Source organism: Sardina pilchardus, chromosome 16, assembly GCF_963854185.1.
Source record: "Sardina pilchardus chromosome 16, fSarPil1.1, whole genome shotgun sequence".
In the NCBI taxonomy this organism is placed as follows: domain Eukaryota; kingdom Metazoa; phylum Chordata; class Actinopteri; order Clupeiformes; family Clupeidae; genus Sardina; species Sardina pilchardus.
In genome coordinates this window covers 31,149,919-31,174,918 of record NC_085009.1, presented here as the reverse complement: position 1 = coordinate 31,174,918, position 25,000 = coordinate 31,149,919, and the positions used below count along the sequence as shown (strand labels likewise).

General features: G+C 42.9%; 2 protein-coding genes across 2 annotated transcripts in view; both read left to right on the top strand.

Moving 5' to 3' along the window:
- LOC134059649 (uncharacterized) overlaps positions 1–25,000 on the top strand; it is a 246,170-nt gene that overhangs the window by 114,695 nt on the left and 106,475 nt on the right. The window contains exons 15-17 of the mRNA XM_062516092.1: positions 772–945; positions 1,188–1,361; positions 1,786–1,959. Of these exons, the coding sequence (XP_062372076.1) occupies positions 772–945; positions 1,188–1,361; positions 1,786–1,959 (522 nt within the window). The remainder of the gene's footprint in view (positions 1–771; positions 946–1,187; positions 1,362–1,785; positions 1,960–25,000) is intronic.
- On the top strand, positions 17,054–20,236 carry LOC134059856 (NLR family CARD domain-containing protein 3-like). The gene is made up of 3 exons (XM_062516384.1): positions 17,054–17,125; positions 17,989–18,184; positions 18,444–20,236. The coding sequence occupies exons 1-3, from the start codon at positions 17,057–17,059 to the stop codon at positions 20,234–20,236; spliced, it is 2,058 nt and encodes a 685-aa protein (XP_062372368.1). The 5' UTR covers positions 17,054–17,056.

Genomic DNA, 25,000 nt, shown 5'->3' with positions numbered 1-25,000 from the left:
AGTACACACACACACACACACACACACACACACACACACACACAGCTAATTCACTCACTCAGTCACTCCTTAATTTAGTCATTCACTTACACAAAATCACAATACAAACACACACACACACACACACACACACACACACACACACACAAACACACACACACACCACTGAGTCAGTTGGTCGGTCACTCTCTCAGTCACTAACACAATCACTCACACTATAACACTGTAGCACACACGCACGTAAGCAAGTACACACACACACACACACACACACACACACACACACAAACACACACACACACACACACACACAGCTAATTCACTCACTCAGTCACTCCTTAATTTAGTCATTCACTTACACAAAATCACAATACAAACACACACACACACACACACACACACACACACACACACACACACACACACACACACACACAAACACACACACACACCACTGAGTCAGTTGGTCGGTCACTCTCTCAGTCACTAACACAATCACTCACACTATAACACTGTAGCACACACGCACGTAAGCAAGTACACACACACACACACACACACACACACACACACACACACACAGCTAATTCACTCACTCAGTCACTCCTTAATTTAGTCATTCACTTACACAAAATCACAATACAAACACACACACACACACACACACACACACACACACACACACACACAAAGAGTATTGTGAATTTGACAGTAATGTTGATTGTCCAAAAGGAAATGAAGATGAAGTATTTCTCCTACTTCTCTCTACAGCCTGGATAACTGCAGTATTGGAGAGGAAGGCTTCAGAGCTCTTGCATCAGCACTGAGATCAAACCCCTCACACATGAGAGAGCTGAAGCTGAGTGGGAATAAAGCAGGAGACTCAGGAGTGAAGCATCTTTCTTCTCTTCTGGAGGATCCCAACTGTAAACTGGAGAAACTGGTGTGAGTATCACAAGACAAAACACTGAGTTGCTATCAGTGAATGTGTGTTTTATCTCTTTTTCTCACTCAAACTCAAACACACCACTGAGTCATTCAGTCACTCTCTCGCTCACTAACATGACAAACACACACACACACACACACACACACACACACACACAAAGAGTATTGTGAATTTGACAGTAATGTTGATTGTCCAAAAGGAAATGAAGATGAAGTATTTCTCCTACTTCTTTCTACAGTCTCGATAACTGCAGTATTGGAGAGGAAGGCTTCAGAGCTCTTGCATCAGCACTGAGATCAAACCCCTCGCACATGAGAGAGCTACAGCTGAGTGGGAATAAAGCAGGAGACTCAGGAGTGAAGCATCTTTCTTCTCTTCTGGAGGATCCCAACTGTAAACTGGAGAAACTACAGTGAGTATCACAAGACCAAATACTGAATAGCTATCAGTGAATTTGACAGTGTGTTTTTATCTCTTCTTCTCACTCAAACACACACACACACACACACACACACACACACATACACACAAACACACACACACCACTGAGTCAGTTGGTCGGTCACTCTCTCAGTCACTAACACAATCACTCACACTATAACACTGTAGCACACACGCACGTAAGCAAGTACACACACACACACACACACACACACACACACACACACACACACCGCTAATTCACTCACTCAGTCACTCCTTAATTTAGTCATTCACTTACACAAAATCACAATACAAACACACACACACACACAAAGAGTATTGTAAATATGTCAGTAATGTTGATTGTCCAAAAGGAAATGAAGATGAAGTATTTCTCCTACTTCTCTCTACAGCCTGTATAACTGCAGTATTGGAGAGGAAGGCTTCAGAGCTCTTACATCAGCACTGAGATCAAACCCCTCACACATGAGAGAGCTGCAGCTGAGTTGGAATAAAGCAGGAGACTCAGGAGTGAAGCATCTTTCTTCTCTTCTGGAGGATCCCAACTGTAAACTGGAGAAACTACAGTGAGTATCACAAGACAAAACACTGAGTTGCTATCAGTGAATGTGTGTTTTATCTCTTTTTCACACTCAAACTCAAACATACCACTGAGTCATTCAGTCACTCAATCGCTCATAAACATGACAAACACACACACACACACACACACACACACACACACACACACACACACACACACACCACTGACTTACTCATTCAGTCAGTCCTTTATTTAGTCACTCATCTGCACACAGTCACAACACACACACACACACACACACACAAACACACACACACACACACACACACACACACACACACACACACACACACACACACACACACACACACACACACACACACACACACACACACACACACAAAGAGTATTGTAAATGTGACAGTAATGTTGATTGTCCAAAAGGAAATGAAGATGAAGTATTTCTCCTACTTCTCTCTACAGCCTGGATAACTGCAGTATTGGAGAGGAAGGCTTCAGAGCTCTTGCATCAGCACTGAGATCAAACCCCTCACACATGAGAGAGCTGCAGCTGAGTGGGAATAAAGCAGGAGACTCAGGAGTGAAGCATCTTTCTTCTCTTCTGGAGGATCCCAACTGTAAACTGGAGAAACTACTGTGAGTATCACAAGACCAAATACTGAGTTGCTATCAGTGAATGTGTGTTTTATCTCTTTTTCACACTCAAACACAAACACACCACTGAGTCAGTCAGTCACTTTTCCAATCACTTACACAATCACTTACATTATAACACCACACACACACACACACACACACACACACACACACACACACACACACACACACACACACACACACACACCACTGAGTCAGTTAGTCACTCTTTCACAATCACTGACACTATAACATGATACACACACACATACACACACAACACACAACACACAACACACAACACACACACACACACACACAGTGAGTATGACGGTGTGTTTTATCTCTTTTTCTCACTCAAACACACACACACCACTGAGTCAGTCACTCTCTCACTTACACAATCACTCACACTATAATATGATACACACAAACACACACAAACACACACACACACACACACACACACACACACCCCAAACACACACACACACACACACACACACACACACACACACACACTGTGTGAGACTGATGCTCTCGCTCGCTAACACTGTCATCACTGTCTTTGTCTAGCTGCACTATATGTATTTGAAGAAAACACAGAGGGCCAGATGTACTTAGATTAGCGATCGTAGCGTTGTTTGCGCCAAGGCCAACACGCAGAAAGCACACGCTATGATACTTCAGTTTACGTCCTATTTACCAATCCTGAAATTCGTTGGGTAATCTGCGCCGTTCTCCGCCCCCTAACGCAGTTTGCGAAGGACAACAACTGAATGACACTTCAATCAGAAGCGCAGTTGAATGAAGTTAACTGATGACAACATTAAAAGGAATCCAACGTTTAGCGATCATGAAATAATGCAATGCATAATGTCAACAAGCAGGAAGATAATGAAGAGCAGTAGTTCTACTCAAACTAGGCTTACTTGTGCACGTAGGCTATGGAAGATTTATCAAATCTAACAAGTAGGAAAGTTTAAGCGGATGGCGTGAAAGTGAAAGTAGACGTTCGAAAGGCCAACGGAAGTTAAGGTTGCTTGCTTTTGATGTGCTGTAGTACAAAGACGCGAAACTGGTGGTCTAATTAGCGATTTCGTTGTCTTTGAATGATTCCCAGATGCATTTAACAGCAAAGCGCATTTAACACCAGCTTTTTCAAGGCCGAAATATTTAGGCGCAAAATAGACGTGCGCTTTCACAGGCAGTTTTAATACATTCAGGGGAATACATAATTAGGCGCATTTAACACTTCTCCTCCCATCTTTTTACACTTCCTACTATCATCTGACACTCCCATAAATCCATATGCATGAGACGGAAAAGCGCAATTTTCCATTTTCAGCTCCCGCGACAGGCAGTCTGCGCCTTCACCTCATTGCGGTCTGTTTGTACATATCTCGCCATCTTTCTATGCGCACGTTGCGAAACAAATACGCCTGAAGTGGGCGCAAAAGCATTAGTACATCTGCCCCACACTGTATTGCTGAAACGAATTGCTATGTGTTTTTTTACATAAATAGCAATAAAGTATCTTGAACCAAATCTCTGACTCACTCTGTCACACAATCACACAAACACACACACACACACACACACACACACACACTCAAGCGCACACTCACACCACTGAGTCACACTCAAGCACAGTACTCCTTTTACACACACATACACACAAACACACCAACCGCTGACTCAATCACTTACTACACAAACACACACACACACACACACACACACACACTGGTAATAACTGTTTCCTTCTTTCTCCTACAGCCTGTATAACTGCAGTATAACAGATGAAGGTTTCAGAGCTTTAGCATCAGCACTGAGATCAAACCCATCACCCCTCAGAGAGCTCTGGCTGGGGGGGAATCAGCCTGGACCCTCAACACAGCAGCTGTTCTCTGAACTGAAGACACATCCAAACTGTAAACATCTACACATACATGGACCCTAATGAATCCATCCTGTTGTGTTCCACCTGAATCATGATTTTACACTGTGCATAAATAGTAAAGTATTGCAGCTAGAGGTGGGCATAGATTAATTTTGTTAATCTAGATTAATCTCACTGTAATCTTGAAATTAATCTAGATTAATCTAGATTAATTTTAGGTGCACCAGCGCAAAATTTAGGTGCACCCACATTTTTCATTGCATCGCCTTTAACGCTAAAAGGTCACCTTTTTATTGCTGTCCTTTCATATAATGATTTTTTAACAACAAAAAGTCTAGAAAAAGCTTGAAACACAATAAAAGATTTTTTTCTTTACAAAATTATTTATATAAGCCTATTCTACATACTGAAATGTCTGATATTCATGACAGCACACTGTATGCAGATTGCAGCCTACTATTCATATTACAACTCTGCCTCTTTAATTCAGCTGTCTGCTTGAAACCTCAAAATGTAAACAAAGTAGCATAGTTGGCTAATTTATCATAGCTTACTAGTTGGACTGCTCAGTTTCCCCACGTGTGTTTACTGTACGTTTCAATGTGGGCTAATTCTTTTTCTCCTTTCGAGTTTTGGAGTTGGAAAACATTGGTATTGAGATTATCAAGTCAAGTCAAGTCAAGTTTATTTATATAGCACATTTCATACACAGAGGTCATTCAATGTGCTTTACATAAACAAAAACCAAACAGTATCATCCAACTCATGCAAGAGTTTTAATCAACTTTCTGCAGCAATGATGCTAACCGGAATTTATATTAATTTAGCTAACGTCTTCTATATGCATCATTGCTTTCACGGTAGTGAATGTTTTATTTGGATTAAATGTGCATGTCGAGGGGCGGGTCGCGACTCGCGAGTGTCCATTGAGCGCGCACGGGAGAGTGAAGGAGAGGGAGAGGGAGAGCAAGAGAAAGCGGGCCAAGGCGAAGGGGGTTACTTCTATTAGGAATGAGCGATCAGGTGCCGATTCGGGAGGGGTCTGAGCTTATCGTCCATGTTGGGAGGATGTATCATTGGTTACTGTTTGGTAAAGTTGCACGCATAGAAGTCTACAATGACAACTTGTGAAAGAAAGCAACCGAGCAGCGTCAGGTGCACCAGTGCGACCTAGACTTTTTTCAGGCGCACTCTTAAACATTGGCGTTCGCGCTAAGATATCAAGGTGAAAGTGATCATAGCTTGCGTGGTATAGACCCAGCTCCCAGCCCAACTTTGAGAATAGATTAACGCCGATATTTTTTTTATCGCCCGATAAGAGTTGCACGATAACGCAGCACGTTAACGCCGATAACGGCCCACCACTAATTGCAGCACATTCATATTTGAACTAACATGTTTTAAAGTGACCTATGTAAATACAAAAAATGTAAATGTAAACCAAGCCCAGCTCAGGGATTGCCTATCCTGCTCCAACATGACTGTGCACAAAGCAGGGCTGTGCAATTAATCGTTTTTAAATCGTAATCGCAATTATGTGTTTAAATTGATGTTAAAATGTGAAATCGTAAAATCGATTTTTCACTTTAACTTGGGTTTATACAGTACTTATGTTTGCAAGTCTTGAATTTTGTGGCAAAAGTTCAATCATTTTTCTTAATATGAATAATTAAAAATTAATTATTAATATTTAACATTGTTTAATAAGAGCAAGATTTGGGCTTAAATCCCAATGGGGAAATTATTTGCAATATAATCAATAAAAAACTGTGTATTTGATATAATTTCTTGCCTTTTGTCATTTCACGAAATAATCGTTATCGTAAACGAAAATCGAGATTTTATTTTTGGACAAAATCGAACAGCCCTAGCACAAAGCAAGGTTCATAAAGACATGGACAACAGAGGTTGGTTGGGCAGGGGGGACTGGGCAGTTCTCATGGTAGGGGACCCTTAAGTGATTGTGTTTGAGACTGCTGATGTGATGACCAAGAATAGATTCAGGAGATATTGTGTGTGTATGTGTGTGTGTGTGTGTGTGTGTGTGTGTGTGTGTGTGTGTGGTAATTAATTTCCCCTCGAGGATTCTTCCCAGTAGATTAGCCATTCTGAACACATGGAAGGCACAACTGTGCTAACCCTGACATGAGGCTGATATGAGGTGTGTGTAGTATGTCTGTTACTGGAGCAAAAATGTGTGTGTGTGTGTGTGTGTGTGTGTGTGTGTGTGTGTGTGTGTGTGTGTGTGTGTGTGTGTGTGTGTGTGTGTGTGTGTGTGTGTGTGTGTGTGTGTGTGTGTGTGTGTGTAAAGACAGATCACAAAAAAAACACACTCAGGTATTGTATAGACTAGGCTTTAATCAAAATGGCAAAGTCAACACAGTCAACATCCAATCAGAATTGACATGGCAGATACGTCGGTCCAATCACAACTGGGGGGAGGAGCTCCAGTGGCCACCGATCTTCTGACAGGTCGGCCATCTTTGCACACATCTCAGCCCGCCCCCACACAAAGCTCTACGAGATGCTACTGTAGGTACATGAAATTACCTGAGATATGTTTGCATACAAACCATACTTAACCAAGAGTCCTCAAGTCCTGATTCACACAAGCTTAAGAACAGTCTGTGAGCTGGAGACTTCCTAGCACAGACCTGCCACTGGGAGACACTGACATGTCGTGTTATTGTTAGCCTAGCCTACTACTGCAGGCTTATATTAGAAAAGGCATACGCTATATTAGCATTAGCCTAGCCTAGCCTAGCCTATCGCTGCAGGTTTACATTAGAAAAGGCATACGCTATCTTAGCAGTAGCCTAGCCTAGCCTATCGCTGCAGGTTTACATTAGAAAAGGCATACACTGTTAGCGTTAGCCTAGCCTAGCCTAGCACTACAGGTTTACATCAGAGAAGGCACATCCTACACTAAACTAAGTACACTAAACTAAAATGGATTCTGAAATATGTGGAATGTTTCACCTTATAAGAATAAATATCTTAAATTGTTTTTGGTATCATAAGTAAACAAGAATTTCAAAAATATATATTTCAAATGTCAAAAAAAGCAAGAGAAGTGAGAGGCCACTGTATGTTGCAAAGACACAGTGTGATGCGGTGTGGTGTGGTGTGATCTGATGTGGTGCGGTGCGGTGTGGTGCGTTAGTCCCATGGACAGGGGGAGGGACGGGTGGGGGGTGATGTGATGAGTTGTGTTGTGGTGATGTGGTGTGGTGTGGTGTGGTGTGGTGTGGTGTGGTGTGTTAGTCCTATGGACACAGCACTTGTCGAGGGCAGTTAAGGCAGAATCAGCAGACCCAGTGGAGAGGGGGGAGGAGGACAGGCAGTGTGTGGGTGGGATGTGACTCCATGATGGGGAGGTCGTAGGCAGTGTGTGGGTGGGATGTGACTCCATGATGGGGAGGTCGTAGGCAGTGTGTGGGTGGGATGTGACTCCATGATGGGGAGGTCGTAGACAGTGTGTGGGTGGGATGTGACTCCATGATGGGGAGGTCATAGACAGTGTGTGGGTGGGATGTGACTCCATGATGGGGAGGTCTTAGGCAGTGTGGGTGGGATGTGACTCCATGATGGGCAGGTTGTAGGCAGTGTGTGGGTGGGCTAGGACTCCATGATGGGGAGGTCGTAGGCAGTGTGTGGGTGGGCTATGACTCCATGATGGGGAGGTCGTAGGCAGTAGGCGCGTTCAAGATGGCTGCGCAGCACAAAAACTGCGCAGCACAAGATGCACTTGCTTAAAAATCTGTCCACGATGGTCTAGATGGGTGTGTTTTCGACTCGGCAGTCGGTATCACATGGCCTCAACTTATCGCGGGAGCAGCCGCTTTTGAGGTACTGCGGAGCGCAGCGGAGCCTAGACCCTGCCTTCATGACGTCAGGTCTTTGCCCTAATTGGCTTTTACATCCCTGACGTATGTGCAGGTGTTCAGATGCCTCCTCATATCCACAAGAGTCTGTGCGGGTCCGTGCCTCGTGATTCGTCACATGGTCAAGTCTAGACTATGGGAAGTAGAGAGTGTACAACTTAATAGCAGCGTTTGTATCCCCTCCCCTGCTGCCACCGGCAGCTTTCACGCCTAGTGTGTGGGTGGGATGTGACTCCATGATCGGCAGGTTGTTGGCAGTGTGTGGGTGGGATGTGACTCCATGATGGGGAGGTCGTAGGCAGTGTGTGGGTGGGATGTGACTCCATGATGGAGAGGTTGTAGGCAGTGTGTGGGTGGGATGTGACTCCATGGAAGTGGATGTGTGTCTAGCAGTGGCACTACAGTTTTAACTACTAAGTCCATATCCACAGAGTTGCCGGTGAAGAATTGCGCTGTGGGTAGTGTAGTCCAGAGCAGAGCCTTGTGGGAGTTCCATCTAAATCCCATTTCAGAGGAGGGGGCAGCTGAAGACACTGGACATGCAGAGCCTCTGAAGCTTTTCTCCCAGCCTCAAGTGTGTGTGCGTGTGAGAGAGAGAGAGAGAGAGAGAGAGAGAGAGAGAGAGAGAGAGAGGGATACAAATAAAGAAAGTGGTTGTGTACGTGTGTGTCTGAGAGAGTGTGTGTGTCCATGGGAGTGTGTGTGTGTGTGTGTGAGAGTGTGTCTAGGTGAGCAGCTGTCGTATCTCGCGGTGGACGTAGCAGAGGAAGTCCATGTAGGAGGCTCCTCCATGCAGTGTGTGTGTGTGTGTGTGTGTGTGTGTGTGTGTGTGTGTGTGAGAGTGTGTCTAGGTGAGCAGCTGTCGTATCTGGCGGTGGGCGTAGCAGAGGAAGTCCATGTAGGAGGCTCCTCCATGCAGTGGGTGTGTGTGTGTGTGTGTGTGTGTGTGTGTGTGTGTGTGTGTGTGTGAGAGTGTTTAGGTGAGCAGCTGTCGTATCTGGCGGTGGACGTAGCAGAGGAAGTCCATGTAGGAGGCTCCTCCATGCAGTGTGTGTGTGTGTGTGTGTGTGTGTGTGTGAGTGTGTGTGTGTGTGTGAGTGTGTGTCCATGGGAGTGTGTGTGTGTGTGAGTGTGTCTAGGTGAGCAGCTGTCGTATCTGGCGGTGGACGTAGCAGAGGAAGTCCATGTAGGAGGCTCCTCCATGCAGTGTGTGTGTGTGTGTGTGTGTGTGTGTGTGTGTGTGTGTGTGTGTGTGTGTGTGTGTGTGTGTGTGTGTGTGTGTGTGTCTAGGTGAGCAGCTGTCGTATCTGGCGGTGGACGTAGCAGAGGAAGTCCATGTAGGAGGCTCCTCCATGCAGTGTGTGTGTGTGTGTGTGTGTGTGTGTGTGTGTGTGTGTGTCCATGTAGGAGGCTCCTCCATGCAGACCCTTGTCCTCCACCAGCAGCTGACGGAACAGCACCTCCGGCCGCTCCTTCTGCCGCACCACCACCAGCTGCCACAAGGGGGAGACAGAGTGGCAGAGTTACAACCTGAGCTCATGTGGAGCTACTGTACATACAAGCTGTTTTCAGACATGACCTCCGCATGACCTCCTGACTACCAGAGGTTTGTTTTGTCTTCTCTAGAGGACATTTGTAAACTTGAATATCTCCCAGACCATGCATGCTACTGAGCTAACTCCTCTCGCTCTCTATAGAGGACATTCAGGACTTTTAATTGACACCAAATGTATGGGGGTGGGGATTTGGGAAGTTCCTCTTTTTTTCTTGAAATGTCATTGGTCAAATGGACACAATTTTTCAGGAAGAAAAAGAAAAGTGGCCACGAAACAATGACTCAATATTCAGATTGTGTAACTGATGGCACAGGCTTGTCCACTGGGGGCAGATTTGGCATTCTCTTGGTGTTTTGGTCACTACGCAGTTTAAACAATTTTCATCAAAATACATTTTTAATCAATTATTAATACTTCATTAATACACTCAATGTGATCTTAATATTCAAATATGATGGTAGTCTGACAGTGGACCATATGAACTGGTCTGATCTTGCCATCTGGACTCGTGTGCATGTGCTAACTATTCTTGATCTTAGGCCCAGAGGGAGCCTTATCAATCACTACAGCTTGTTCCCTGGGTCATTCAGGCCTATACTGTGGGGCCAGTAACCAGTGTGAGTGAACTTATCAATCACTACAGCTTCTTCCCTGGGTCATTCAGGCCTATAGCCTATACTGTGGGGCCAGTAACCAGTGTGAGTGAACTTGTGACATCTGCCACACCCACAGTGAGAAAGCAGTCCAGTGAGAATAACAAGAGGGAAGAACAGGGAGACAAAGTGTAAGAAATTAAAACAGCTCATTCATCAACAAAGCCACAGTAGTGTGGTAAAAATTAAGTATTAATCCACAGAGGCAAAAAGTAACGCACAGACAAGCTCACCGTCAACAGCTGGTCCTTTGCAGAACAGTATCTAAAGCTTTCTGTTGAGTAGTTTGATATTTTTGTGTCAAAAAGAACATGTAACATCAGCTGCAACACTGAGAAAGGTTATGTAGTATCTGGACGCTATGGGAATATGTAACATCAGCTGCAACACTGAGAAAGGTTATGTAGTATCTGGACGCTATGGGAATATGTAACATCAGCTGCAACACTGAGAAAGGTTATGTAGTATCTGGACACTATGGGAAGGGGCTGACACAGGAAAAAAAGAGTCGACATAAAACAGTCTGAAGGGGCAGCTGAGCACATGGTCTGAATTATGTTACTTGATGAGCCTGCTTATTGTCATTCTGTTCTTTGCTGCATTTGAAAGTATTCAACAAAAACGAGTCATGTTTCCTTTCTGAATATGGGCACATCAAAAAGACGAGTCATGTTTCCTTTCTGAATATGGGCACATCAAAAAGACGAGTCATGTTTCCTTTCTGAATATGGGCACATCAAAAAGACGAGTCATGTTTCCTTTCTGAATATGGCCACATCAGACATGGGCACATTAAAAAAGTGCCCTCAACTCTTTGCTGGCCTGTATCAAGTGTGACCCCTCAGGTGTGTTTGGAAACTGCAACGCTCTGGCACTTTGAAACTGGTCAAATGTGTGTGTTGATGGAATTACAATGTGACGCCCCTGTGTGAGTTGACCAGTATGGCCCCTGGGTGAGTTGACCAGTACGGCCCCTGTGTGAGTTGACCAGTACGGCCCCTGTGTGAGTTGGGTAAATTGACCAGAGCGGCCCCCGTGTGAGTTGACCAGTACGGCCCCTGTGTGAGTTGGGTGAGTTGACCAGTGCGGCCCCTGTGTGAGTTGACTAGTACGGCCCCTGTGTGAGTTGACCAGTACGGCCCCTGTGTGAGTTGACCCCTGGGTGTTTACAGTGAGAGTTGACAAGTAGAGTCCCCGGGTCATCTCCCCCTGAATACACTGAACATCTGAGCCTGTTGATATGCAGTGCAGCATAACACAAGAGCGTCTCTGAGTAGGAGGGTCTCTGTAGAGACCTGTGTACAACTGAGCCTGTTGATACATTGATATGCAGTGCAGCATAACACAAGAGCTTCTCTGAGTAGGAGGGTCTCTGTAGAGTGCCTGTGTACAACTGAGGCATTGGTGGCACATTACATAAACTGTGACACAATAAAGACCATTTTGACTTGTGGACCATGCAGGACCATCCCTCTTCTTTCCTCCCCATCACTGGGATGTGGCCCACTAAGCCACTCAGGATGCGTTCTTAGTTGCCCAGCCAATTAAATAAGTTATTTTGAAAATGTTAAACTTGTCCCTTTGTGCCAGCTCAGCTGTATGAACCATTTGGAGGCAGGAGGCCACAGTCAGAGTCTCTCTTAGTTGGTCTACCACAGTAAAACGTGCAGAGACTTTTTCATATTTTCAAATTCCTTTTTGTCAGAAAAAAAGGGGGTCTTGTATGCTCCAAAATACACAAAAAGACCTTTAGCCAGTTACTCACCCTGAACTGCTATGGTGAATCACTGCAGCACATCCAGAGTGTGTTGGTAGACTAATAGTAAGTGTAGCCTGCATTCCTTGAGAAATCTATGATTCCGATGAGGTCTGTGGAGAAGCCTCCACTGTGCATATAAATCCTGAGAGAAACAACTCCACCTAGTGGTATCAACATGACAACAGGTGTGCGAGAGGGAGGAGATTTAGAACCGAAAGTAAAGCGCGATCGAATACCAGGAAGGAAGACGAAGGGGGTGCAATACCCTGCTCAATAAGTATAGCTTTTAATATAGCCGAGGTTATGATAATAGTCATGATCAGTTTGTCTGCGAAGTTAGACTGCTACCTAACCTAAAACAAGTATAACACATTCTCTTCGTATCGGGACATGGGTGTCTGTTAGTAGCCTATTTCCAATGGCGCAGAACGAGACTAACTAAAGGTGGGTGTTGAGCTTCTTCTGTGGATAAATCATCCGCAGTGTTGTACGAACGCGCTTAAAAAGAGTGCATTTGATAAATGAGCTGGAACTGAACATTTACATTTGTGTGTTTCATGACCTTGGCGTCCCTGCTTAATCATGTGCGCGTTCCACAGTAACCTGTTGTTTGCGTATGAGGAAACCATTAGGCGCCCAGGTGCACAGGCCTAGCCTCCATTTTAGGCTGAATAGGCTCACAGGTTGATTTTACAGACGCTTTAAGTGCAATTATGGACAACTAGGTAACACTTTATATTAGCACACACATATTCACCAGTAATTAGCTGCTTACTAACATGTATATTAGTAGCATACTAGCCATTTGTTAGTCATTATAAGTCACTAATTAATACCTTATTCAGCAAGACCTTATTCTACCCTTACTAGACCCTTAATTAAGAATTTCCCCTATGTAAGCTCCTAATTACCCCTTATTCATAGTTATTAAATAAGTTGTTGCATATGAATTATGACTTAAATATACATGGCTCAGTATGGGGCTTGTAAGGTGGTAGTACAACAAGAACAGTTATTCACCCCTAATAATACTTATCAAAGATGGTCTATTCAAACTGAACTAGACACTAAACAACATGTGCTAATAGTGTACAAACAACTAATAATTAAGTCTTTGTAATGCCAAATATGTTCCCTATTCTAAAGTTGGATCTTTGTTCACTATTAATTCACAAATAATTTGGCACTATTAACCCCCATGTATGTATACTGCCTCATACTAAAGGAGAAATCTGGTGTGATTCAATCCTTAGCTCTGCTGTTTGAGGTCAGTAGGGAAGAATAAGATGCTGTCCGTAAGGAAAAGAACAGAGAATTTGATACAACATACAGTAGACCAAATAGCAAACCCACAACTTATTCACACCGGAAGTCTTATTTATGTGACCCTTCACACTTAAAAAAATAGTTTTGAGTTTGAGACTTTTGAGTACTCAGGAGCCAAGAAAGTTAGCATACAAATATATCCAGGTTTGCCTTTCTCGCTATCTCGAATTCATTAGGCTATATATTTTGTATTTGTGCTAACTTAGCTGTCTGCTTCTTGTGTAGCCTACTATGTGCTGTAATACAGTTAATAAGTGTGAATAGGAGGCAACTTTAGTTTAGGGAACACATGGGGGTTAATAAGTGCCAAATGAATTGTGAATTAAATGTGAACAAAGACACAACTTTAGAATAGGGAACATATTTGGCATTACAAAGACTTAATTATTAGTTATTTGTACACTATTAGCACTGGTGGTTTAGTGTCTAGTTCCATTTGAATAGACCATCTTTGATAAGTACTATTCGGTGCGAATAACTGTTCTTGTGGTACTACCACCTTACAAGCCCCATACTGAGCCATGCATATTTAGGTCATAATTCATATGCAGCAACTTATTTAATAACTATGAATAAGGGGTAATTAGGAGCTTACATAGGGGAAATTCTTAATTAAGGGTCTAGTAAGGGTAGAATAAGGTCTTGCTGAATAAGGTATTAATTAGTGACTTATAATGACTAACAAATGGCTAGTATGCTACTAATATACATGTTAGTAAGCAGCTAATTACTGGTGAATATGTGTGTGCTAATATAAAGTGTTACCGACAACTAGCCTACTGCCCCGGTTTTCCTGACATGATGTATATACCATCAGATTGTAGGCCTGAATATTGGTCAGGTTAGGTTTTTATTGTAGAATATGCACTATTGTTCGACTTGTGTACAACTTGTTTTGTATCAACGGCTACATAAACAGTAGCATTGTTTAGCAATTATGTGGAAATTCTCAAAATATAGCCTACTTGGTAAATCACAACAATGCATTTGAAGTGGGATACATTAAGATATGCATACACAAATACATAGCCTATGCTTTATCGCTAAACTAAGCATTCAAAGAGTTGTATGTTTGGAAGATAATGTGAGAGGCATTGTGGCAAATGTTAGTACATATGAAAGAACATGGACAAACAAGTCAACACTACAAAATTGAGATGTTAGCCTATGTTGCAGACCTACATTCTAATTTGTGTTATTTGTATTTTAGCTTGTCATGACGAGATTCATATGAATGATATGGGGAGTGGCTGAAACATGGAACAACAAGGCAACACAAAACAGGACGGCAGTCTAAAGGGGCAAAGGTAGGCAACATGATATAAATTATGTTTCTTGAAAAAGTTGCATTTCTGTTCTATGCAAAGTATCTCCCTAATACTTTAAAAGTGTTGCTATCCTCACATGTGAGATGTGTTGCTGTGTAGCATTCTACTGTACATCACATAGCTCCTTAACACAGGCACTTTAAGAGAGAAAAAGTACAGACTATTAACTCGGTTTGTGATGCTTTAAGGGGATCTCTACATAGTTCAAGCGCTAGGAAATAATAGCTTTTGTTTTTGTGGAACAGATGTCAGTCATCAGTCATGAGAATTATCACGTCGCACATTTTTGTGATCGATCAGGTTATGATTGTGGTTATGGTTTTTGCCATTTAGCAAAGTATATGGAAACAATATGGACAAAGATTAAGGATATCCCTACAACATGTCTATGGGAAATAATAATTGTTTTTTACACCACAGCTCATATCATCATGAGAGGCCTCCATCACCTGTGCCCACTTGTGTGTCCATGAAGAGTGACCAGTCAGAGGGTCGTGTGATAAACTTCAAACATGATGTCACAGATGGATCAAGGCAAGTCCAAGTCCATAAAACACTCCTAGAATGAGCACTTTGGGACAGAGGAATATCCTTAAAGGAACACTTCACCATTTTTTCATGTCTATAGGAAATAATTATTGTTTTTTTACACCACAGCTCATTCCATCATGAGAGGCCTCCATCACCTGTGCCCACTTGTGTGTCCATGAAGAGTGACCAGTCAGAGGGTCGTGGGATAAACTTCAAAGATGATGAGGTCACAGATGAATCAAGGCAAGTCCATAAAAACAGCACTTTGTGAAAGAATGGTTGATAATGTTAGAGATTAAAGTATAATGAAAACAAACAGTTATCAATTTAATGTGTGTGCTATTTACTGGTTCAATATATACAGGTTCTTCTACAGAAACAAAATGTCATTTTGAATTGAGTGCGTAGAGTTCTGCTGTGCTGCTGAACTGAATGTCCTACAAAGCAAAAGTAGCAAAACCAGTCATTGATGATTAGTTGGTTAGTTATTGAATGAAAGCATTGCCAGTTGCTGATGAATCAGATAAAGATATTACTCACTACGTTAGTGTAACCTGCGTTGTGTGGAACCACCGCGGTGCAGCCCTGCACACGCACGGACTCGAACCCGCGAAACAGCAGCACCTCGGATCGGGAGTCGAGCGCGCTAACAATCCAGCTAAAAGCCCAGGCTACTAGCTTTCATGCCAGCAGCACCCGTTACATTAGCATGGTGCTATCTGTGCTGTCTGTGTGCATCCATTACGTGTAGGCATTTGTACTATAAAGAGCATCCCAGATCTATATGGGACACAACATATTCTTGTCACAGATTTTATTTTTACACCACAGCTCATTGCATCATGAGAGGCCTCCATCACCTGTGCCCACTTGTGTGTCCATGAAGAGTGACCAGTCAGTGGAATGTGAGATAAACTTCCAACATGATGATGTCACAGATGGATCAAGGCAAGTCCTTAAAATCTTTATTTTTATTTACTATACTCAGGAGACTTTTCACTGACAATATGGCTGACTGACAAAGTTGTGCAGCAAGCAAGCCAAAGAATTAAAGTTTGGGAGAGATTTGGGCAGGTCTTCCTATCCGATGACACGGTCACAGACTGCGTTATCTGCTTTGACTGTGAGGTGTTGTACAAATATGATGGACATAAGACAGGTACATCGGACCTAAATGAGCATTCATGCCGTGGGTCAGTTCCACAGCCTAATTAACTAGTCTGTCACACAAACACCCTCAAATCAGCCCTTAGTATCAGCATTTCTGAAATATAAGGTGCCACTGACAGCAGAATCTAAACTAGTGGACTTCTGGTGCTCTGTATGGTGGATTCCAGCTAACCTAAACCAGGATAGTCTTAGATATGTAGGATGCAGATGGTATGAATCTTATGATGCTAAATCCAACTTTCTTTCAGTAGACAGATTTCTGGTTCAGTTCATCAAAATATAAAGTTTAGGCATCGGACAGATGTCAGTGTTGCAAGCACAACTAATGAAAGTCTACTTGTGATTTGTTTTGCCCTAAATACTCAGTGGTCAAATGGAGGAATGCAAACCAGATGCTGTCAGTGCCCAGTTTACCCAGCGGGACCTCCAGCACATATTCCAGGTTTGGATGCAGCTATCATGCTGCACTGATATAGGCCTACACGTTTTTGATGTTATAATACAGGACAATAATAATACGGTCTCCAAATCCAAAGTATAGCCAGATATTTTACCAGGCCCGTGTTGACAAAGCATTTTATCTTTCCACTAAGAGTACTCCTAAATCGCACTAAAAGATTTTAGCTAGGAGTTTTCTCTTAAAAGTTATACACAAAGCCTCTCAGACCTACTTTTAAGAAAGGGCTGAGAGAAATGGTTGACGTCATTACTCATGCACGAGCTTGATTAAAGTGACCACCTTGATTGGCTGATGATTATCACGCGGGAATGATGACAAAAACCTCCCCTACTACGACAAGTTGAGTGACAGGTGTCAGGTCTTAGCTGGTGAGAATGTCGGACTGTGAAGGATGGAAGATGATGAATAAATAGGCATAGCCTAATAAAGAGGAAAGCAAATAGCATAGGAGCATAATGAAACACTACGGACTGGAGCAGTATCTTTGCAACATGTATTAAATGAATCTGTATGACAACACGTAGCCTACATTCGCCTACATATGCCTAATTTAATTTATGCATACCGGTACAATGAGACGTTACATTTAGTTTACATGCATGGTGGTTTTGGTTGTCGGTTTGGTTGTGGCGTTATTACATCCTTTACTTGCAAGGCACAATTATTCCCTCGCATGACAGCTCCTGTAACCGCACGGTCATTTCAAAACATTGTGACGTGAAATGCCACTAAAAGCGGTTTGTGAATAGGTCTTACTGAGTTAGGAGTCCTCTCGAGTTCCTTTAAGCTGTCCTAGACTTAGGAGCGACTTTTAGCCTTACATTTTTTTGTGAATACGGGCCCAGGTGCTTGAGGAGAAGATCATCACCTTTGTGAAGAATGAGCTGACGAGATTCAAGAAGATTCTGAGTCCAGATTACCAAGAACACATTGAGGGTAAAGAGCAGGATGAGAGTGATGCCAGAGAAGGGGCTCTTAAGATGGCACTGCACTTCCTGAGGAACATGAAAGAAAATAATATTGCTGACAAACTGCAAGAAAGTAAGAAGTGTTCCTTTAAGTACATTTCCTATGATTTTGATTAATAAAACCAGAGAGCTACATTAGAGAAACAGAAAATACCCATTTCATTTCAATGCATTGTTAAGTACTGTAGATATTTATTTCCATTTGCAATTAAACATCAATAAGGCACTAAAAGGCACATTTGTGTAAAAGACACAGTGGACGTATTTTGTCTTTAGTATTAGTGGCTGGATAACATTATTTTGTTTTTAACATTATTTATGCTTTTCTGTAGTTGAACTTGTAGTGTGGCAGACTGAGCTGAAGAGAAATCTCAAGAACAAGTACCAGAGTGTGTTTGAAGGAATACAAAAGCAAGGCAGCTCTGCTCTGCTGGAGAAGATCTACACAGAGGTCTACATCACAGAGGGAGGAAGTGGGAAAGTAAATGAGGAGCATGAAGTCAGGCAGATTGAGTCCAAATCCAAGAGATCAGCTGAGCAGGAGACACCAATCAAATGCACAGACATCTTTAAGCCCTTACCTGGCCAAGACAAACCAATCAGAAGTGTGATCACAAAGGGAGTAGCTGGCATTGGCAAAACAGTCTCAGTGCAGAAGTACATCCTGGACTGGGCTGAAGGAAAAGAAAACCAGGATATTCACTTCATATTTCCACTTCCTTTTAGAGAGCTCAACCGCATGAAACACAAACAGCTCTCTTTGATGGATCTTCTTCACCATTTTTTCTCAGAAATAAAGCAGTTAACTTTTCCCAGCCAGGGGAAATACAAAGTGTTGTTCATCTTTGATGGTCTGGATGAGTGCCGACTCCAACTAGACTTTCAGAAAAATGAAATTTTGACTGAAGTGACAAAGGTCGCTTCATTGGATGTTCTGCTGACGAATCTCATCAAGGGTGATCTGCTTCACTCTGCTCTCCTTTGGATCACCTCTCGACCAGCAGCAGCCAATCAAATCCCTCCTGAGTGTGTCGACCGGGTCACAGAAGTACAAGGGTTCAGCGACGCTCAGAAGGAGGAGTACTTCAGGAAGAGGATCAGTGATCGGAATCTTGCCAGCAAAGTCATTTTTCACATAGAATCATCAAGAAGCCTCCACATTATGTGCCACATACCAGTGTTTTGCTGGATTGCTGCTAATGTTATTGAATTAATTCTCAAGAGTGAAGGAGGTAAGCAAGTTCCAAAGACTTTGACAGAGATGTACACATATTTCCTTGTCTTTCAAACCAAGCAGAAGAGTCTAAAGTTTGAAGGAGTTCATGACACAGATCCACAGTGGAACCAGGCTAGTCTCCTTGCTCTTGGGAAGTTGGCCTACGAGCAGCTGAAGAAGGGCAACCTGATCTTTTATGAAGATGACCTGAGAGAGAGTGGCATTGATGTCAGAGAGGCAGCAGTACACTGTGGCATTTGCACCCAGATCTTTCAGGAAGAGTCCAGACTTCATCAGGAAAAGGTGTACTGCTTTGTGCATCTGAGCATCCAGGAGTACCTTGCAGCTTTGTATGTGATCCTGATGTTAATAACTGAGGGGAAAGATCTCATGTCCCCACAGCAACCCCCCAAAACAGTGTTTCAACGTCTGTGGCAAACAATGGACAAACCCATGACCACCCTACAGAAGAGTGCTGTGGACAAAGCTTTGGAACATGAAGATGGACACTTTGATCTGTTCCTCCGTTTCCTTCTTGGCCTCTCTCTGGAATCCAACCAGAGACTCTTGAGAGGCCTAATAAAGGAAGAACATGAAAGCAAAAAGGAAATAGGCAGGTACATTAAGAAGAAGATCAGGGAGAAGCCATCATCAGAGAGAGTTCTCAACCTCTTCCACTGTCTGAATGAAGTCAATGATCACTCCTTAGTGGAGGAGGTCCAGAGCTTCTTGAGTGCAGGGACACTTTCTGCAGCCAAACTCTCATCTGCACAGTGGTCAGCTCTCATGTTTGTGCTTCTGACATCAGAAGAAAAGCTGGATGTGTTTGATTTGAAGAAGTACAGCAGGTCTGATGAATGTCTCCTAAGGCTGCAGCCAGTAGTGGAGGAATCCCAAAAGGCTCTGTGAGTAGGATAGCAAAAGTTGTGGGCAGAAATGTGTGTGTGTGTGTGTGTGTGTGTGTGTGTGTGTTTGTGTGTGTGCAATATGTGTGTGTGTGTGTGGGGGGGGGTTAATATAATTTGAAATTATATTATATAAGTATGATTCAGAAGAACAACAACACTAATGCAATTAGTTAACAAGTCCTTTCTAGAGAATCTGCTAATCTGTTAACTGGTCGAATGTTTTCCCCAAAATGGATGATTTTGTACCGTGTTTTCTGATGTGACAATAGCATATATTCAACTTTGATTTATGAAAAAAAACGCAATTTCAAAAGCCCAATTAAAACCTTATATGTAGGCTGGGTATTGAAATGGTAAATGACGCCCTATTTAGCAACCACACAACCTCAAAACGAAGACAAAATGGTTTCCATTCTATGTCTCCTTTAAGGCTCAACAGTTGTGGACTCACTGAGAGGAGCTGTGCAGGTCTGGCATCTGTCCTCATCAAAGCGTCTTCAAAGCTGAAAAATCTGAACCTCAGTGGCAACAGTATTGGAGATATTGGGGTCCAAGAATTGTGTAGTGGACTGGGTGACCCAAACTGTGCACTGGAGATACTCAGGTAAGACATTTTAGTATCCCATAATGATAAATTCTGTGGATTAATTTGTATGATGCATGTATCCAGTGTGTCCGGGGGGTGGGGGGGGGGGGGGTTAATAATTAGTGATGTTGCAAACACAGGGTTCCCGCGGGGTCTTAAAAGGTCTAAAATTCTGAACTTTAAATGTAAGGCCTTAAAGGTCTTAAAATGGACCAGATTTCCCATACAAGGTCTTACATTTCATTTCCAGAAATGCTGGCAACAGAAACTCATTACAAAGTAGCAAAACGGTATCGAGTCGTAGCCTGCAAAGCGGAGCGAGCATCTTTGCTACAATTGTAACGAAACCAGCAGAACGCTGCCTCAGAACGTTGGTTCGGTGTGTTGTTGCGTAGTTCTTTCTGGGGGATAGGCCTATTGGGGTGATACATCTACAAAACAAATCCCGTGAGAAATGCAATACCTGCCCACGAAATACGTCTGAATCTCCTCAGAGTTTGTTCAAGTTCGGCAACGTGTGGGAAAATGGGAAAGTGTAGGCTACTTCCAATGAGACATGGCTAGATCACAGCGATTTCCACTGTTGGTTACATGCTCAAGGTATGAGACTCGTTGCAAACTTTGGGGGGAAAACTATTAAATTAGGGACTCTGGGCGTGAAGGCGCTGGAGTTACATGCAAGAACAGAGAAACATGAGCTAGCCGCAAAATGCGAACCACGTGACATCTGTGACATCTCACGTGACATCTGTGTGATTTGTATGAGAAGTACTCCATAAGCAATTCAACAGAGAATAATGTACGTGAGAATGGTCGCATATCATCAGAATATATTTTTAGGAGGCCTCATCTTCAGCCCCCCCAAAAATACTGTAAGCTTCCCTGACAAGGGAAAGTTTGTACAGTGGGTACGGGTTGAGAATGCACCTTCTCCCGCGGGACTCTCGAAGAGATCCCGCAGGCCGTCAAGCCGATTTTTTTCGAGGCTAAGGCAATGTACCCAAACAACCACCAGGTGGCAGAAAGTTTCATCCCGCATTTCAAAATGATGAAGACCGCATATCCGTCAATAGTCGACTCCTTAATCTCATTTAATCATTACAATGAAGGTGATGACTGGCGAAATTATTCAAACGACGTTTCAATGAACCATTGTTGAAATGAATGAAAATGGTTATAGAAAATCGCCAAAGCCTAACGCCGACACAGCTGATTCTTTGATTGATTCTAAGCTGTTTTGATGTAGGGGATGGGTAAACTGGCGCGCTACAAACATGCTACCAATCAAATGTAATATTAGTAGGACTAGCCTACTTAGACACTTTAGTCATAGGCAACGTTGCCATGTTAATTTGGGCTAGAAGTGCTTGCTTGTGGTGGCGCTCCTGTCCGCTGCTTCTCCCGAATTGTGTGGCAAATTTGTCAGCAATCAGCTTAAATGTCAAATCATATTTATTTCTCTTTGTCGCCATGGTATTGGGGTAAACGCGGAGAAACGAGATGGTCAGTCCTCGTATTTTTTCTTCGCGTTTCGTTATAAGAAATATATAAGTAATAGTTAGTCTTCTTCCGTATTGAACAGATACGAGATGCTCTTCCGTATTTTAAGGAACTACTCAATGCACACACACTACAATGAAAAACACACAAAGAAATCACTAAACATATAGCCTACAACCTAATGACACTTTAATGCAGCGTTTCTCAAACTATGGGCCGCGAAACGTGGAGACTGCTGCTGGTCCGCGAGACATGGAGTGCGGTGGTCTGATAATTTGCTGCGCAATTGACCAAGCAACCGCGGACCGACAGAAAAAGAAAGCAAACGTTGCTGCGGAAATGATTGCTAATTTGATGTGTTTAAACATAGAGCCATACAATTAGGTGTGTCTGTTATTATGATAATTTTCGAGCATAACTGCTTGTCCATAGCTCAGTGACAGGTGTTAATAGCCTTGCCATAAGCACTGCTGCAGGTGCTTCTTTTATTATGCGGTTAGAGCATAAGCGCTTACTCATATAGACTATAACTCAGGGACAGGTGCAAAACCACCAACTGGGATGGATCGAAGGGCAAGCAAGCACTGCCACACAACGTGAAGGCCTTTGTGTTGTCAACACTAAACAGAAAGTTTCCTACGATGGGGAGAAGTGGCCGCAAGGACTGCATCGATAAGATCAACGAATACAGTAATGTTTTACAACCCAGCTGGTATCCGCTGTTCATTCCGACATATCCCCACTCGGCGGTAGGCCTAGGCCTATTTAACTTTTTTTTTTCAAACAACGTGCCATTCCGACATGAGGTCATTAATAGGCTATTAATGTCATAACTATTAGGCTATCATTAGGCTTACTATGCATGGCTGTAGGCAGCTATGAGGCCACTGAGATCTGGACCTCATCGGTTTTGTGAAAGCCGATTGGAAATACATAAGTTTAGAGCGAACGTTTCAACTATGTTTGCCATGGTAGACAAAAACACTCAAATAAAACAATAGCCTAAAAAATAACTGCATGCGTAATGGACACGGCTCTATATCCTAAATAATTTTCGAGGTTCGCCATTTGGTAATATGACCTATCCTTACTGACAATAATTTAGATTGAGCACAACTAAAGTTGCACGAAGGCAAAATACCGTCCTAAAAGCCTATTCTATATAGCCTGGCCAATATTGTAGATGTGCAAAAGCAGCATTTGCGTGCGTGCTTGCCGGTGAGGTGTAGCCTACAAAAAAGAGCATAACATCTGATTATTAAAGTATGGCTATAGGATATAGGCTAGAGAAGAGTTGGTTTAAAATTCAAGTGTAGTAAAAAAAGTTTGTGCACATCCCCGGTCAAGGTGCAGAACAAGAGTAGGCTATATCATAAAAAAAATGGAAAAAGGTTCGCACACTTGAAATCCTTCTTTTTTGATTTGATTTTATTTTCGTGTGGTCTTCTTCAGATTAAAATTCAAGTATGTGCGCTATTTAACCCCTCGAGACCGACTGCAGTCTGCTGACACAGCCAGACGACTCTCCCAACCCATTCATTCGTTTTGGCCGATATAACCCATTCATTCGTTTTGTGCGTATATAGATTCCTGCATGCTGCATTACCGTGACCCTTAGCCTACCTTGTGGATGATTTTTTCTCATTGGAATACAGCAGGACAGAATGCCTTTATCTAACAAACGCAAAAGCTGAGATTGTTGGAAGGACTAGGCTACTCAACAAACTTGTTTTTCGTTTCTGGGAGATCTCGTTATCGTTTTTGATTGTCGGATTTTTATACGTATTGTTTGGACTTATGGACAATGAACTTTGAGGGGTGGTTGTTAGTGCTTTACAAAGCTTTGTGTTAATAAGTGTCGGTCCTCCTATCCTTCAGCTCACTGCGCGATGCAGTTGCGCATAGTGGCCACGAAGTCATTAACTGTTTACGACACAATACATGATATTTGTGTTTTTCGTTTCTTAGATTTAATGCATGTTTGACATGTAAACAGGCCTTCAGTCCGTTAACTTAAGGCCTTCTTTTGCATGGGGTTGCTCGCATCCGCCCGTAACCTAGACTATTATGTGCGTAGTGGCTGCATACTCTTGATTATAATAAGAGGCAAATTGTTACAGGACAACTTAAACTGACTTCCCCAATGCTTCCCCGCAGCACATTACATTTTAATATAGGCTAATATAGGATGAACAAAGTCTATGCTATATTAAATCCAGTAGCCTAATAATTCTATGTGCCACGTCCGATTTCGCAAGTGATCGTCGACAAACGTCTGTGAGACTACCCATTTCATGAAGAGCAATTGTCTTGTGCGATCATTCCCCCTCCCCCACACTTGTCTAACCAGTTCACTAGACATTATAGCCTACCTATATGCGGCATTGAGGACGATTGCCTCCCTCCCCCCCCTCTCTCGACAGACACTTCCTGACACTAGGGCTCGGGATCATGACATCAAAACTTCGCGGGCACAGCCACATTGGCAGCTTCATTCCTTAGTTTACTATGGATTACTATGGATTTACTCCCGCCTTTTAGTGTGTTCCTGTTACTTAGTTTTTGCCTTCTTGGTAGTATGTTGCTGTGTAGTGGGGTGTAACAGTGCAACCCACGATCGCAAGAGGAAAAGAATAAATCGCTACTATATTTCTGCTTCTTGTCTTGTGCATCTGAATG